The sequence below is a fragment of the Teleopsis dalmanni genome, chromosome X, assembly GCF_002237135.1.
Source record: "Teleopsis dalmanni isolate 2A chromosome X, ASM223713v2, whole genome shotgun sequence".
Lineage (NCBI taxonomy): Eukaryota > Metazoa > Arthropoda > Insecta > Diptera > Diopsidae > Teleopsis > Teleopsis dalmanni.
Window position 1 is genome coordinate 98,209,337 of NC_051848.1, and position 18,107 is coordinate 98,227,443.

Sequence of the window (18,107 nt, forward strand, 5' to 3'; positions counted from 1 at the left end):
ATGTTAAGCAACAACAATGCTCGAAGAATCTTCAGAGTTAGATTTAACTCGCAAAAAATTGTATGTGTTAAGGCTTAGTGCGGCTAAATCAGTCTATTGTGAATGTTCACTGGATATATGTTGCAAAATTCCAGTCATCCATTTAAATAATATGAGCATTTCATTTACTAATTAATTCAAATACATAAATTAATAAAGTAATTAAAATATACACAATACAAAAATGTTTATCATTGCCCTTCTAATATTCATTTTTTTCTTTTAATTAAATTAATTAATTTTTAGTGTACAATTTTTATATATCATATTGTACACAATACAACGAAAAACATTTGACAATTCTAAAAGTGATGCCAATTTGTTTTAACCAGACTAAATATGGTTATATCACAGCTCTGAAAGAAAAAATTACGGCTATATAAATATAACTTTCAATTTATATTTTCGATGGCAACTCTAAACAAAATGGAGATTTTGTTAGGCTTATGTATGCAAAACACGTAAAAAAATTTGAAGTTAAAATTTTCAAAATGAATAATACGAGGGCGGTTTGATAGTGCTGCCATAGTGCTGCCGTCAGCTGTAATCTACCAGTGGGCAAATTTTTAATTTTGAGCAAGCTGCTTCGTTCAGTTGGTGTTTGATAGCCGTTCAAAGCAGACAACCTCGTGAATTTTTACGAAATTTTTTATTACGAATCCACGAATTGCGATACGAACAGGTAACCCATTCAGCATATTCTCCAGATTTAGCCTCCTGTGACTATTTGCTGTTTCCAAACCTAAAGAAATGGGTGGGCGGTAAGATATTTAAGTCTATTATTTGGAGGGAATAAGAAAATTAGAAAAACGCTGGACTAAGTGTATCAAGCTAACAGGTGATCACGTAGAAAAATAAAATGTTTATTTGCCGAAAAAAATTTGTTTCATTCAAAAAGTCATTGACTTATCAAACCGCCCTCGTAATTCTTTGCAATTCTTGATAAGAATATTTTTTTTTACATGACTCTGAATAAAATATCATTTCTCGTGCCTTCTAACAGTAAAATAATAAATAGAAAAAGTAAAGTATTTGTTACGAACAATGACGACACGAAATATGAATAATTAACGAAATCATTTGTTGATAGTTAATTGGAAATTTGGTATGTACTACCAAAAACCGTTCAAAATAGACAAACTTTTAGTGTTGGCAACCATGTGATTAGAACTGCGTATTAGTTAAGCGATTTCAAAGAGGTTGGACTAAATAAGCCAGCAGTGTTGTTGTTTCATATGTTATTTTCAAAATAAGCAGTTGTTCTTTTGTGATATGCTTACAAAAGAAAAGGCTATTATTACAGCTGAATATCTACAATCTTTGACTTAATATATATATTTAAAAAATAACTAAACAAAGTTTTTAAGTCTTGTGTTTAACTCTGCTATACTCTGAGTATACCCCAGCTTTGGAAAGAGTCGGCAAAGGTTATTATAAAATATAAAATTTACATTTTAATTCATCCTTTTATTTTGGTCTTGATAAAATAAGCAGTCTCAGGAAATCGTCAAAATTGACTGCAATAAAAGGTAGTAGCGATCATAAAAAATATGAAAACCGTACAGACAATGTTCGCACCAACTCACTTACAGTTATAGGTCAAAGATCTAAACAAGCAGTTACTAAACGGGCATCAAGTGTAAATAATTGGATCAGGAACTTGGCACCAACTAAGTCATACACAGAATTTCGTTTAAATTTATACTTGTTATGAGTAATATAATATATTATTTTCCTTAAAATTTTTTTTTTATTTTTGTATAACTTGTAAGAATTGTTTTTTAATAAAGTTTTATAATTAATGTTAATAGCTCATATGTTTAGTTTTATGATTTTATTTATACATTTGAGTTTTATTCAAATTGAAAACAAAAAATGCGTTTGTATTCTGTGAGAAGACCTTACTAAAATGATAAATAAGCTTATAATTATTATTGTAAGTGAATAAGTGGATGAATTTAGTAATCTACAATAATAAAAAAATATTTTAATGGCAGTATTTTCAAATTCCCAAAAATTATGTTAAGACATTATGTTAAGAATTAAGACATTATGCCGAAGCCGCATTTTATTGTTTATAAGTCGAGTGACATATTTTGAATCGTTAGTATTATAAATATATGTCCCTACACCCCACCCTACACTCAATTCCATATTTTAGTTCTGAATAAAATAAACTATAATACACACATTTTAATCATTTGATTTATGAACATTCCAGAACAGAAGACAGCAACTTTTAAATACAAAATCCATATTATTAGCAAATGCTATTATTAGATGTAGAAAGGTTATACAACGAGCAGATATAGGTATAACTTAACATACTTACATATAAGAGGTACAACTAAACATATTTGCATACAAAATAGCAAAATAGTATTTTAATAGTATATGTTATATAATACCACAAATTTTCAATCCAATTCAGGGTCTGAAATTAACTTTCTACCCATTTACAACAATAAATTCGGTTTCGGCTGATATAAAAATTAAAAAAGGTTTTTTATTTTTTCAAAATAAAATAAAATAAAAAAAACTCATAAGTTAGATACGTATCCAAAGTAACATAAATATATAAAAGTCTATTATAATTAATTGTCGTATAGAGATTTTATATAATGAAGCCACATTAGTTTTATGTCGTTCTACAAATGAATCGACGGCTCAAAACAATTTCAACACTTCTGTGTGTATTCTGTGATTAACACAATTTTTTCAATAAGTTATGGACAAGAATTGCCATATCCACATTATAAAATTATATTGTATCAAGGCTACCATATTTATTTTTATTATTGATAGATACGTAATGATTTTGTTGCTACGTTACACAGTTTATAAAGACATATCCAATAGAACTTTCTTCAGCAACATGGATTCAACCTACTGGAAACGAAATTATACTTCCTTTGAATTTTAAATCTAAAAAGCAAATTAAATCAGGTTTTCCTAGAGATTTAAAAAGTTTTGACTTAGCATATTTGACAACATTTTCTTCATAATTTTTCAGAAACAATTTTGTGTTTATCTATTCAAAATTTCCGGTCACTTCAAAACATGTTTCGAACTTTCTTCAACAAAATTTTTTAATATTTAGGGTATAAAGAAGTATATAAGGAAATAAGATATTTGCTAACGTGCCATTGACAAGGTGTACAAGAATATAGAGCCCGAAGATAACATTCGGAATGCAACCATCACGTTTTCCTATATATAATAAATCGTAATTCACGCTTAACAACAATTTCTCGTTGGGACATAAACTTCTAATTGGGATCCAAAGTAAGTTTATGGGTTGTTTTAAGACTCCATTAATCAATGTGCTAAAGTCAAAGAACGAAAGTCGTAAAGATCACTTTGAGATTTTATAACCTAAACGTTGACTCAAGCTCTTAGTGTATAAAAATTTATTATACCAATATTATTCATACTAGGTTGTGAAAAAAGTATTCTGTAGACTACTACATATGTATGGTATATAAAATAACAATGGTTGATTATTGTCACAGTAATCTGTCTGCGAGATTGGAGCTGACCTTCGCGGTCACTGGCTTTGTTTTTTTTTTTCTATTTTTCCGCCGACAGGCTTTCATTTGAAAGCATATAGAGCACCAGGTTTAGGCGGCCTCAGCCAATGTCGAAAGGTTGTTTCGGCCTATGTGAAGAAAAAAATTCATCCGTAAAGAATTTCATTTTCCCTCTACCACCCATTTTTGAGAAACGTGCACGGATCCGCCATTTGGATACGCGCATTCTGGTGACTTTATATACACTTCAACGGAATTAATATAAAATATGCCTATTTCGAAATGTGATTTTTATTCCCGCAGGAAGTTTTGTTGAGAGTAAGTTTTAATAATTTTGTATGACATCGTTCTTGTAGATCAGATATCAAACATGTAGTAAAACTGCATGACAGATACTGACAGTTTTGTATAAATTACAAATACTCAGTTAATGACTGTAAATGCTAATAAACTTATTTTAGAGAGTCTTGAGATAACGTCTTTCGAAAAAACGTTCAATAAACAAATAACATAATAATATGGAATATGTGAAATCAATGAAATAATTCTAAAAATTGAGTTTGTCTAGTAATATGCTAAAAATTTTTTTCTCCGTAATAAATTTTGCTTTAGAACACGAGTTTTGTAACAAGAATTGTTGGCCTGACGTATACTAGATATTTAATACATAATCATTTAATAAACAAGTGAAAATGATTGAAAGTTCGATATCTGACAATGCCACTAAACCTGAAAGTATAACATTAAAATATAAAGGTGATGGAACGTCTGTGTCACCTAAGGATAGACAATATGGAGGAGATACAATATTTCAAAATAATGGTTGCCCCTTAACAAGTGAACAATTCTTAAGAGCAAGACAGAAATTTGTTCTTCTTGAAAATGCAAATAGTACAAACGATGGGAATGCCTCAGCAGGAAAAGATGTTAATAAAAACAAAAACAGTTCCAAACCAGTTGAAGCAAATAGAAAACTTCCGAAGGAGTTTGCAGAGACAAGTTACTCAACCATTAACATTGAACATGAAATCAACCCTCGATTTCAGCCTCTACTCTATGAGGGTGATGTAGATTTCGGTATGTCGCCCAAATCCACTTTCAAACGAAAGGAAAAAGATGTCACATTCGTAGATTACTACAAACAAGTAAGGAGAAATTCTCTTATAACAAATAACAAATATATAGTCTCAATAGCAACTTTATTTATTCATTTTTAAATTTTTGTTTAAAAAAAAATTTATGAAATACTAGATATCCCGGCAAGCGTTGTTTTGCCATATAAATTAGTTCAAGTGATTATTATTTTTTTTTAAATGAATGATAATGAATGTATTGTAATTGTGTGACAATGTGCTGTATGATAAAAAGAGGAATTGAGCGCTGTAGACGATGATCGCCGATCAAAAGGAAAAAACACCAACCATTCGTTTTCTTGATTCAATATATTTCATTAAAATAACGGACATATTCCTTGTTTGATCTCTTAAAAGTTAAATTTAGTTAAATTCAAGAAGTAATATGTTTATTCGTGTTTAGCCAACACACATAGGCTTGATAGTTTGCCCACGCGAGAACATGCCACGTGTCCAAACCTAAGCCGTAAACAGACATCGTTTGGCCTTCCGACTTATTGATGGTAAAATAGAAGTAAAATAACCGGCGGTCCAACTTACAGTCATAGAATGTGTGGTGGTGGCATGCCTAACAAATCCAGTGACTCTAAAAACTCACAAACTTTATCTATCGATTCTATATACAGTTTTCAACCTTCAGGCATGCCGATGAGCAATCCGTTCAATGGCTATGGTGGTTTCTTAATTTCTGGTAGTTGTACTTTATCTAATGCGCAACACATCACGGCTGACTCTTGTTTGAATTTCAGTGCATGACAATAAGGGCATTTTTTGTCCATAAAACCAATCGACATTATAGATGTGCGGAATATCAATATCTGGCTCGTACTCGAATGCAAGACGAAGGAACAAAATGCTTGATGTAGTTGTTGGGGCAGTCGGTCATTGGTTCTGCGTGTGTTAATTACGAACCGGCGCCCTTTTCTCCGTTCTAATTATCGTTGTGGATTTCGTTCAGTTCGTACCTCTTGTATTTGAAATTCATATAATATATGTTATTGTTGTTGTTGTGGTTTCTTCAGTTAAAGCTATTACGCTCTTTTAGTCTTTTGTGGCTGGGGCGCTTATCTCTGCCCCTCACTAAGCTTTAACTATACTGGAATTCATATCGTTCATTTATTGTATAACTGATGACGGAGGGTTCACCTCAAGTCTGAGGTGGACTTGAGGGTTGTTAGAACGTGGTTGGGCAGCGTATCAACTTTTGTGAATAATTTTAGGGCTCTGTCCCTGATATATTTTTTCACTGAGTCGATCCTTACATCTCTCTGCATGTCTGTTGTTCTAATATACCATGGAATCATGGCAGTATCTGAGGCTTTGCTGTATGTAACACATCCGTACAGTAGTGGTGGCCTAATTATTTGAGTATGTAGTAACTGTGTCTGTTGTTCTAATATACCATGGAATCATGGCAGTATCTGAGGCTTTGCTGTATGTAACACATCCGTACAGTAGTGGTGGCCTAATTATTTGAGTATGTAGTAACTTTCTACTTTTGAGGTTGAAGTGATTATTATTGAACAGCGGCTTTAGAAAATGTAGGATTTTTTGAGCAGCTATTCCGTTCGCATTTCATTTGTTTATACCAATTGAGCCGTTTGTCAAATGTGACCCCAGATATTTTATGCTTACCTCCCACAATAAATCCGTGTAACCGACGCTCACTCTTGGAGGATGCTGCCTTCTCTTTCGTATTATGAATATAGCCTTGGTTTTGTTATTGTTAATTTTAATCTTCCATTTCTGGAAGTATTTTACCATGAGGTCAATATTTCTGGACGGAATGTACGTGAAGCTCAGAACTTCGTTAAAACATGTCAACGTGTAGCTAGCGGCATGACGATGCAAATTGATGAACCAAAGTAGTAAGTAATTAACTGAATGTGTATATCTGAATAACTAGTTCAGTTATTTAAATATATTTTAAAACACTAAGCGATGTGGTCGTTTCAATATATTTTTTTTTGGTCACACATATTTTTCATCAGTCACTTTTTGGTCAATCATTTTTTTAGTCAAACATATTTTTGGTCAGCCACTTTTTTGGTTCATAATTTTTTTTGGTTCATCATTTTTTTCGTTCAACATATATTTAGTTCGTTCAACATATTTTAGGTAAGTTTATACTGGCAATCCTAATAATACGCTTGGGATTTGGTTTGCCATCATCTTCATCTTTAGGCATCTTTATTGCAAAAGTCAGCAGAATAAAAGACAGAATAAAGATACTTATCTTTAAACTGTATGAAAAGGACTGAATTTTAGTGTGGGCCGCGTTAGAGGAACTTAGTTTCGGGAATGTATGTCCTGGAGCCATTTGTCTATCCCGACGACCAAGCGTTTGTGACCATGTTATCATGTTGATGTCATATTAACCAGTGCGTATTTGTAAAGAAGAAGAAATTACACGACAATACATGTTTTTTAGGATGTGGGTGGGTGATTGATGAGTCAAGGTGGGGAAGATTATAGGGATTGGGGATATATTTTGGTTAAGCTTGCCATGCTCGTAACGTGTTTTGATTGCAAATAGTACAGTTCCACGATAAGTAATTCCAAAATCTTTTGCTTAAACAGACCTTTAGATATATTTGAACGATATGTTTTTGTGCCCAACTCACAAAAATCTGGGACGTAGATCTTTTTCAATTCTAACTCGTATGATGACATTTAAAGTCACCTATCCACCATAATTATATCGCAATTACAATATATATAGTATTTACATATTCAGCTATTTTGATGTTTTTTTTAATGTTCTTTTGTATTTTATTTTAAAGTATCGAAATGCAGGATGACAGAAATAATTCTTATGCTTCAGCTATATATGCTGCTGCATCTCAAGATCCGCAGATCGTTATGGCGGTTCTTTTCAGTCCCAACGAAGAAAAGTAAATATTAAATATTTCTAAATAATCACGACATTTTTGATATTATTTATTGATTTGCAGATATGCTGTAATTAAGAAAAAATGTTGCGTTGATAGAATAGTTGCTTCACAAGTTGTGACTATGAAGGTTATTGCACCTCGTCCAGAAAAATCGGCTGGTCTAATGTCAATAGCAACGAAGGTTGTCATACAAATGAACGCTAAATTGCGTGGAACTCCATGGATGATTGATATGCCTAATCTTGGTATTATGACATGCGGTTTTGATGTATATCATTCAACTAAAAATAAACATAATTCATATGGCGCATTTGTTTCAACAATGGACATAAAGAAGTTATCAAGATATTATTCATTAGTCCAAGAATATGTAGAAGGCCAAGAATTATCAAATTATTTAACGCTAAGTGTAGCGAACGCTTTACGGGCATTTAAAGAGGAGCATCAATGCTTGCCTGAACGTATAGTATTTTATCGTGACGGAGTTGGTGATGGTCAGCTGCACCAAATTGTAAACCATGAAGTTAAAGCTCTAGTCAATAGATTAGACGAAATATATAGTAGCGTTGGAAGTGCACGTCCACGCTTCGCATTTATAGTTGCATCTAAAAGAATCAACACGCGATACTTTCTCAAAGGTCGCAATCCTCCACCTGGTACCGTTGTGGACGATATTATTACTTTACCAGAGCGTTGACTTTTATTTAGTGTCGCAGTCTATATTCCAAGGTACGGTTTCACCTACCAACTACAACGTTATACACGATACAACTGGATTTAAGCCAGAACATATTCAAATGCTAACTTATAAAATGACGCACATATATGGTATTATAATTGGGCTGGTACCTGCCGCGTACCAGCAGTGTGTCAGTATGCTCATAAATTGGCATTCTTGGTAGGTGAGAACATCAACCGTGCTCCATCTACTGCACTCGAAAAGAATTTATATTTGTTGTAAGAAATATTTTTTCCTTATAATTATATTTAATTTTTTTTTTATATTGACGGCGGTGGAGACGCTACAAATTCACTTTTTATTTAATTTGTTGCACACTGAGGTAACATAAGTGCTAAAACAATACCTCATACTTGAGTTTAATGAACAAACTTTTAGTAACTATTTGCTTTAATTTGAATATTTTTATATAAAATTTTTATTTTTATATATTTTATATAAAAAACAAACGAAATATAAAAAATTTGAATTTAATTTAAGCAAAAACATTTAAATTCCATTTTTGTTTGGTGTACTTTACCTCACAACTCGAATGTTGTAGATATTTTTCCTATGAGGACATTCCAAATGTTCCTGAAATAATTTACCAAAATATGAATCTGTTTTTTTTTGAATATTTTATAGAATAAGAATATTATAATAATATTATCGTATCCATTAAGTTTGTTTTTGTGAATTGATTTCCTTTTGTAAACTCACACACTTTTTTAATCTCGTTACATTTAATACATTTTTTGAATTAACTATTAACGAACATTTAATCTAGAGTTTTTTTTTTTGATCTTTTAGAATCCTTTCTGCTATCATCATTTAATATAAACTAAATATTGAAGAACTAATTATTCATTAATACAAACTTTAGTATTTAAATTTATAATTTTCCCTCTGATAGCACGATGCTTGTGTGCTGGAAACTATAGCGCATTGGGTATGTTTTTAAATTTATCTACAAACACTCTCGTCTACAAATACTCCTAAAAATGCACGGCAAAGAGTTACGGGTTCAAGGGTAAAGAGGATCGGCAATAAAGCTTTATAAATTCCTTAGATTTGTAAAAATGTCTACTACAAATCTGCATATAGTAAAGATTTGAAGTAGACATTTTTGTCCGGAACCTTTAGGTCTACCAGATATGAAGTTTCTAACCAGTCAGATAAACCTATGCAAGGTTAGGTTATACCGGCGATCCCTAGTGGATCCACTTATGATTTAAGACCACCTAGAATCTTTGGCGAAGCATAAAATGCTATTTAAACAAACTGAGATTAATATTTTGTAAACTAAATAACATATTATATTTAATTATACATTAATTTTAATATTAATAAAATTTACGTTAATTTTTATTTTATACAACAAATACTTTTATAAGAAATTCATTTGTCGTTCATTCAATGTTACAACAGGCATAAAGCGCGCCCATAAACCAGCTCCCTGTCCTGGTTTTACATATGGAAAAGTATGGTAATGATGATCGACATGGTCCAAGTTGAAACTTAAATACTTATTATAATTGAAATCTTAATCACATTGTCAGTGAAGTGAAACTGTCCTAACTCTTCACAGTTAAAATTTGTGATAGAGAAGCGACCTGAACTTGTTTGAAAGAGTGAACTGTGCCTGGTCGGCTGTGAAAATGGATTGGTTACAACAACAACGAAATGAAAAAGGGCAGATAGAGAAAGGGTATTTGTTTCGAAATGATATAAGTGAAGAGGATCAGTTCTACGAATCTTACTTTGAAAAAATTAAAAACATCAATTTTATTGAATCTTCTAAAAATCAACTTAGAACTAACAATAAATTATCGCTGCTAATTACTGTATAAGAAGAGAAAATAGATAATTAATTGTCCTTATCCAAAGCTTCGTCCAATTTCGTTTCCATGTCGGACATTATTCTTTAATAGTCGGGTTTATATAGTTCCTTTTGAGTCGCTGGGTTCCAGTGCTTTGAGTAAGATTGCTTGCAAGTGGGTTTTGGTGGTTCCTGAGTTTGATTTTGTACTTCTGTGTGTGGCTGACTACTTTATAAAATTTTATTTAATAGTAAGTTATACATAAGGAAATAAGATTCTGTAGTAAGGCTAATTGAGAATTGTTATCTAATTGCCTGTTTCATAATTAAAAGTACTTGCATAATATTAAATATAAAAAGCAAAATAAAATATTTATTACAGCAACATAAATCTATTTCACTATTAGGATTACCTAAATTTTTTAAAAATGTTACACTTTCGTACAAATCTTCGATCGTGAGCTTCTTGCCGCCTCATGAGTTGTGAGTAGAATGAGCCGAAAAGAGATGCTCATGGGTATGCAAATATGAACTCTGGTAAATTATACCAAAATGCACGCCAATCACTTAGTTGAGTTTTTTTTGTTTTTTTCTTAATTTTTTCAGTAATTTTTTCTTTCAGAGTAGTGAAAAAATAAATGGAACTTACGAAAGAAAACATGTTAAGCAACAACAATGCTCGAAGAATCTTCAGAGTTAGATTTAACTCGCAAAAAATTGTATGTCTTAAGGCTTAGTGCGGTTAAATCAGTCTATTGTGAATGTTCACTGGATATATGTTGCAAAATTCCAGTCATCCATTTAAATAATATGAGCATTTCATTTACTAATTAATTCAAATACATAAATTAATAAAGTAATTAAAATATACAATACAAAAATGCTTATCATTGCCCTTCTAATATTCATTTTTTTCTTTTAAATTAATTAATTTCTAGTGTACAATTTTAATATATCATATTGTACACAACACAACAAAAAACATTTGACAATTCTAAAAGTGATGCCAATTTGTTTTAACCAGACTAAATATGGTTATATCACAGCTCTGAAAGAAAAAATTACGGCTATATAAATATAACTTTCAATTTGTATTTACGATGGCAACTCTGAACAAAATGGAGATTTTGTTAGGCTTATGTATGCAAAACACGTAAAAAAATTTAAAGTTAAAATTTTTAAAATGAATAATACGAGGGCGGTTTGATAGTGCTGCCATAGTGCTGCTGTCAGCTGTAATCTACCAGTGGGCAACTTTTTAATTTTGAGCAAGCTACGTCGTTCAGTTGGTGTCTGATAGCCGTTCAAAGCAGACAACCTCGTTACCTCGTTTTTTTACGTGATGTGTTACTTGTCTAGTCACGATGGTCAAAATCCACGAATTGGAATACGAACTGCTACCCCATCCAGCATATTCTCCAAATATAGCCCTCTGCGACTATTTGCTGTTTCCAACCCTAAAGAAATGGGTGGACGGTAAGATATTTAAGTCGATTATTTGGAGGGAATAAGAAAATTAGAAAAACGCTGAACTAAATGTATCGAGCTAACAGGTGATCACGTAGAAAAATAAAATGTTTATTTGCCGAAAAAAATTTGTTTTATTCAAAAAGTCACTGACTTATCAAACCGCCCTCGTAATTCTTTGCAATTCTTGATAAGAATATTTTTTTTTACATGACTCTGAATAAAATATCATTTCTCGTGCCTTCTAACAGTAAAATAATAAATAGAAAAAGTAAAGTATTTGTTACGAACAATGACGACACGAAATATGAATAATTAACGAAATCATTTGTTGATAGTTAATTGGAAATTTGGTATGTACTACCAAAAACCGTTCAAAATAGACAAACTTTTAGTGTTGGCAACCATGTGATTAGAACTGCGTATTAGTTAAGCGATTTTAAAGAGGTTGGACTAAATAAGCCAGCAGTGTTGTTGTTTCATATGTTATTTTCAAAATAAGCAGTTGTTCTTTTGTGATATGCTTACAAAAGAAAAGGCTATTATTACAGCTGAATATCTACAATCTTTGACTAAATATCTATATTTAAAAAATAACTAAACAAATTTTTTAAGTCTTGTGTTTAACTCTGCTATACTCTGAGTATACCCCAGCTTTGGAAAGAACCGGCAAAGGTTATTACAAAATATCAAATTTACATTTTAATTCATCCTTTTATTTTGGTCTTGATAAAATAAGCAGTCTCAGGAAATCGTCAAAATTGACTGCAATAAAAGGTAGTAGCGATCATAAAAAATATGAAAACCGTACAGACAATGTTCGCACCAACTCACTTACAGTTATAGGTCAAAGATCTAAACAAGCAGTTACTAAACGGGCATCAAGTGTAAATAATTGGATCAGGAACTTGGCACCAACTAAGTCATACACAGAATTTCGTTTAAATTTATACTTGTTATGAGTAATATAATATTTTATTTTTCTTAAAATTTTTTTTTTATTTTTTATATTATAGAAAAATTATAGATTTCAATTTTCTTGTATAACTTGTAAGAATTGTTTTTTAATAAAGTTTTATAATTAATGTGCTTAGTTTTATGATTTTATCTATACATTTGAGTTTTATTCAAATTGAAAACAAAAAATGCGTTTGTATTCTGTGAGAAGACCTTACTAAAATGATAACTAACCTTATAATTATTATTGTAAGTGAATAAGTGGATGAATTTAGTAATCTACAATAATAAAAAAATATTTTAATGGCAGCATTTTCAAATTCCCAAAAATGAGACATTATGCCGAAGCCGCATTTTATTGTTTATAAGTCGAGTGACATATTTTGAATCGTTAGTATTATAAATATATGTCCCACCCTACACTCAATTCCATATTGTAGTTCTGAATAAAATAAACTATAATACACACATTTTAATCATTGGTTTTATGAACATTCCAGAAGAGAAGACAGCAACTTTTAAGTACAAAAGCCATATTATTAGCAAATGCTATTATTCAATGTAGAAAGGTTATACAACGAGCAGATATAGGTATAACTTAACATACTTACATATAAGAGGTACAACTAAACATATTTGCATACAAAATAGCAAAATAGTATTTTAATAGTATATGTTATATAATACCACAAATTTTCAATCCAATGCAGGGTCTGAAATTAACTTTCTACCCATTTACAACAATAAATTCGGCTTCTGCTGATGTAAAAATTAAAAAAAGGTTTTTTATTTTTTCAAAATAAAATAATATAAAAAAAACTCATAAGTTAGATACGTATCCAAAGTAACATAAATATATAAAAGTCTATTATAATTAAGTGTCGTATAGAGGTTTTATATAATGAAGCCACATTAGTTTTATGTCGTTCTACAAATGAATCGACGGCTCAAAACAATTTCAACACTTCTGTGTGTATTCTGTGATTAACAGAATTTTTTCAATAAGTTATGGACAAGAATTGCCATATCCACGTTATAAAATTATATTGTATTAAGGCTACCATATTTATTTTTATTATTGATAGATACGTAATGATTTTTTTGCTACGTTACACAGTTTATAAAGACATATCCAATAGAACTTTCTTCAGCAACATGGATTCAACCTACTGGAAACGAAATTATACTTCCTTTGAATTTTAAATCTAAAAAGTAAATTTAATCAGGTTTTCCTAGAGATTTAAAAAGTTTTGACTTAGCATATTTGACAACATTTTCTTCATAATTTTTCAGAAATAATTTTGTGTTTATCTATTCAAAATTCCCGGTCACTTCAAAACATGTTTCGAACTTTCTTCAACAAAATTTTTTAATATTTAGGGTATAAAGAAGTATATAAGGAAATAAGATATTTGCTAACGTGCCATTGACAAGGTGTACAAGAATATAGAGCCCGAAGATAACATTCGGAATGCAACCGTCACGTTTTCCTATATATAATAAATCGTAATTCACGCTTAACAACAATTTCTCGTTGGGACATAAACTTCTAATTGGGATCCAAAGTAAGTTTATCGGTTGTTTTAAGACTCCATTAATCAATGTGCTAAAGTCAAAGAACGAAAGTCGTAAAGATCACTTTGAGATTTCATAACCTAAACGTTGACTCAAGCTCTTAGTGTATAAAAATTGATTATGCCTATATTATTCATACTAGGTTGTGAAAAAAGTCTTCTGCAGACTACTACATATGTATGGTATATAAAATAACAATGATTGATTATTGTCACAGTAGTCTGTCTGCGCGATTGGAGCTGACCTTCGCGGTCACTGGCTTTGTTTTTTTTTTTTCTATTTTTCCGCCGACAGGCTTTCATTTGAAAGCATATAGAGCACCAGGTTTAGGCGGCCTCAGCCAATGTCGAGAGGTTGTTTCGGCCTATGTGAGGAAAAAAATTCATCCGTAAAGAATTTAATTTTCCCTCTACCACCCATTTTTGAGAAACGTGCACGGATCCGCCATTTGGATACGCGCATTCTGGTGACTTTATATACACTTCAACGGAATTTATATAAAATATGTCTATTTCGAAATGTGACTTTTATTCCCGCAGGAAGTTTTGTTGAGTGTAAGTTTTAATAATTTTTTATGACATCGTTCTTGTAAATCAGATATCAAACATGTAGTAAAACTGCATGACAGATACTGACAGTTTTGTATAAATTACAAATACTCAGTTAATGACTGTAAATGCTAATAAACTTATTTTAGAGAGTCTTGAGATAACGTCTTTCGAAAAAACGTTCAATAAACAAATAACATAATAATATGGAATATGTGAAATCAATGAAATAATTCTAAAAATTGAGTTTGTCTAGTAATATGCTAAAAATTTTTTTCTCCGTAATAAATTTTGCTTTAGAACACGAGTTTTGTAACAAGAATTGTTGGCCTGACGTATACTAGATATTTAATACATAATCATTTAATAAACAAGTGAAAATGATTGAAAGTTCGATATCTGACAATGCCACTAAACCTGAAAGTATAACATTAAAATATAAAGGTGATGGAACGTCTGTGTCTCCTAAGGATAGACAATATGGAGGAGATACAATATTTCAAAATAATGATTGCCCCTTAACAAGTGAACAATTCTTAAGAGCAAGACAGAAATTTGTTCTTCTTGAAAATGCAAATAGTACAAACGATAGGAATGCCTCAGCAGGAAAAGATGTTAATAAAAACAAAAACAGTTCCAAACCAGTTGAAGCAAATAGAAATCTTCCGAAGGAGTTTGCAGAGACAAGTTACTCAACCATTAACACTGAACATGAAATCAACCTTCCATTTCAGCCTCTACTCTATGAGGGATCAGCCTCCACAGTCTCACCTGTAGAATTGAATACAATAGGTACAACTGACCTTCAAAAAGAATTTGATTTTAAAACGATACGAAATAAATTTGAAAATTGGGCGGAGCCCAAAAACGATAACGTAAAGAGGTTAATAGCTAAACTCGAAAGAAAAACCAAGACTAGTAAACGCGATGGAAGAGATAAAGTGAAAAGGAAGAAGGAATATGGCAAGATGATTTATGAGGAAAATAACACAGAAAATGATGAAGGCAATAACCATCGAACTAACCCGAAATAGGATCAAACTTGTGCCAAAAAACCAATGAAAAAAGTTGCTCAGCTACTACTACTTAATTTTGGACTCACTGAACAAATCATATCCAAATAATGTCATCAACTAACATTAGGTTAAATTCTCATACCCGGATAATAATGACTAATTAAAATTTACTAAGTAAATGTATGAATACCATAGTATACAAAAGTCATCTTGAAAACCATAACACCCAAAACCCACATCCCACATCCCAAACCCTAACCTTAAACACCATTCAACTTTTATCTTAATAAATAAACACATACATGAATTACGAACCAACAAGAGCTTTTATTTTATTTACCAGCAAAAGTGGATATCACTCGTTTTATTCAAAATAATAAGATAGTAATAGGGTAATAAATAAAAAGAAACTCATTACAGAAGTAATAACTTAGTGTTTCCCAGCTATAGAATTGGTTAGAACGTGAAGTGTCTCACAAGCTTGTCATCTGACAAACAAGTAAAAGATTGCCTAATATGACTAATCGTTCAAAAGTTACTGCTCTTGAAGGTCAACTTGCGATCAATCGATCACAAGTTACTGTCCTTTAAACGTCGAAATTAAACTCGATGAATACTCTTTGTCCACGCATCAGCCCACATGCATCAGTGGGAACACGTACGTGAAAATCTAATTCTTCTGCGAATATTCTGTTACTCACATCAATATGCGGTGCGTAAATTAAAATCATTCATTATTAATTAATCTTTATTTCACAATTTTGAATTTTTAATTCAATTAAACTATATTTGGATAGAAAAAATATTTCTAGATATTAGTAATTGAGATCAGTTGCAGGTTGGTGCTAAAATAGCACTGGACAAGACAGGAAAAAGACTCGAATATATTACAGAACAATTGTAATATCAAATTGTTTAAAAGTCCTCTATACGTACAGACGTGTTTTATAGTGCTCTTACAAAGTTTTACTAGTTAGCTGGTGTTTAGCGCGATAACTACATACAAAGTTCTAGATCAAAGAAGTTTTTGAGTGTTAAATCGCATTATATATGCAAAAACTATTGAAATAGGAAATAAATGATCAAATCAACGAAGTCCATTAGCAACACGAAGCCAAAAACAGCTAAAGACCAAAAACAACTGAAACTCATTTGAAGAAACTTACGACACTTGTTTACACCAAAAACTAGTGAACAATGTTGGAGTGAACAATGTCATACCCCACTGATAAGCTCACCTCATACGCTCACGCTGGGACTCACCCCAACAAATCTAACAGCGCATTCCTGCTTAACTTCAATAAGTACTACAAATAGCGTCACAGTAAGCACTCCAAACTCGATAACTAACACCTTGAGTTTTACATCAACTCAGATATCCGTTTTTTCTACTCATGCCTTACCTTTACATCCAACAACCCCGGTAAGTTCGATCGCTATTACATCAAATATTATACTGAACGAAATGCCTATTACATCATTTTGCGCTATTCTATATTATTAATGCAAAAAATTCTCCAACAACATACTCAATCGAAGGGAAATACTCACTTAAAAGAAACCCCATTAAGCAATTCTCCTGAAAAGTCTTCAGTACAAAAAATCAAAGTTCAAAAAGAAGGTCAGAAAAGAACTCGTTCAAATCTCGATATTCGCCGTTCAAAAAATCCTGAACAAACTAAAAAACAAGCTAAATTAGATAGTTACTGCCTAGACAATCCAAACCGTTCTATATATAGATTTTTAATACTAGAAATAGAAGAAGAAGAAGCTGAAGAAGCTGAAGAAGTGATGCAAGATGGCAAAAAGCAGCCCAAACCTCCACCAATATTCATAGATAGGGTAAACAACATAAATCCTCTCATAAATATTTGGTCCTCACCAGTAGGAAACAATTTTGAGCTAAAAGTTTTAAAAAACGAAAAAGTAAAAATCCAAGCGAAAACCACTGAGTCTTTTGAATGAATTTTATACCTACAAGCCTAAGCTACAAGCTATTTTAAGAAACATGCATTCGTCTGTCAACACCAAGGACATTAAAACAGCTCTGGCGTAAATGAGCCATAAAGCTTTAAACGTGTTTAATATGAAACATAGAGAATCGAAAAAACCACTTCCTCTCATCATTGTAGAACTTGAGCCTCATCAAAATAACAACGATATCTACAGCATAAAGAATTTGATGCATAGTCGTGTCATGTTTAAGGCTTCTCGTCCTAAACGGGACATTCCACAGTGTCGTAACTGCCAAAACTATGGCCACACGAAAAGTTATTGTCGAAGACATCCGAGGTGCATCAAATGTGCAAAAAATCATTCTTCGTTTCAATGTCCAATCCAAGGAAGAAGTACTGAAGTCAAATGCGTTTTATGCGAAGGAAGCCATCCTGCAAATTATAAAGGTTGTTCGA

General features: G+C 31.5%; 1 protein-coding gene and 1 pseudogene across 1 annotated transcript; both read left to right on the plus strand.

The window, feature by feature from the left end:
• The first annotated feature begins 3,063 nt into the window (after positions 1-3,063).
• Positions 3,064-8,698, plus strand: LOC119687675 (annotated as a pseudogene).
• A 5,161-nt stretch (positions 8,699-13,859) lies between these two features.
• On the plus strand, positions 13,860-16,017 carry LOC119687678. Its single transcript, XM_038102091.1, has 2 exons — positions 13,860-14,122; positions 14,981-16,017. Exon 2 carries the CDS (start codon positions 15,061-15,063, stop codon positions 15,712-15,714), a length of 654 nt encoding a protein of 217 aa, XP_037958019.1. The 5' UTR covers positions 13,860-14,122; positions 14,981-15,060; the 3' UTR covers positions 15,715-16,017.
• The last annotated feature ends 2,090 nt before the right edge of the window (positions 16,018-18,107 follow it).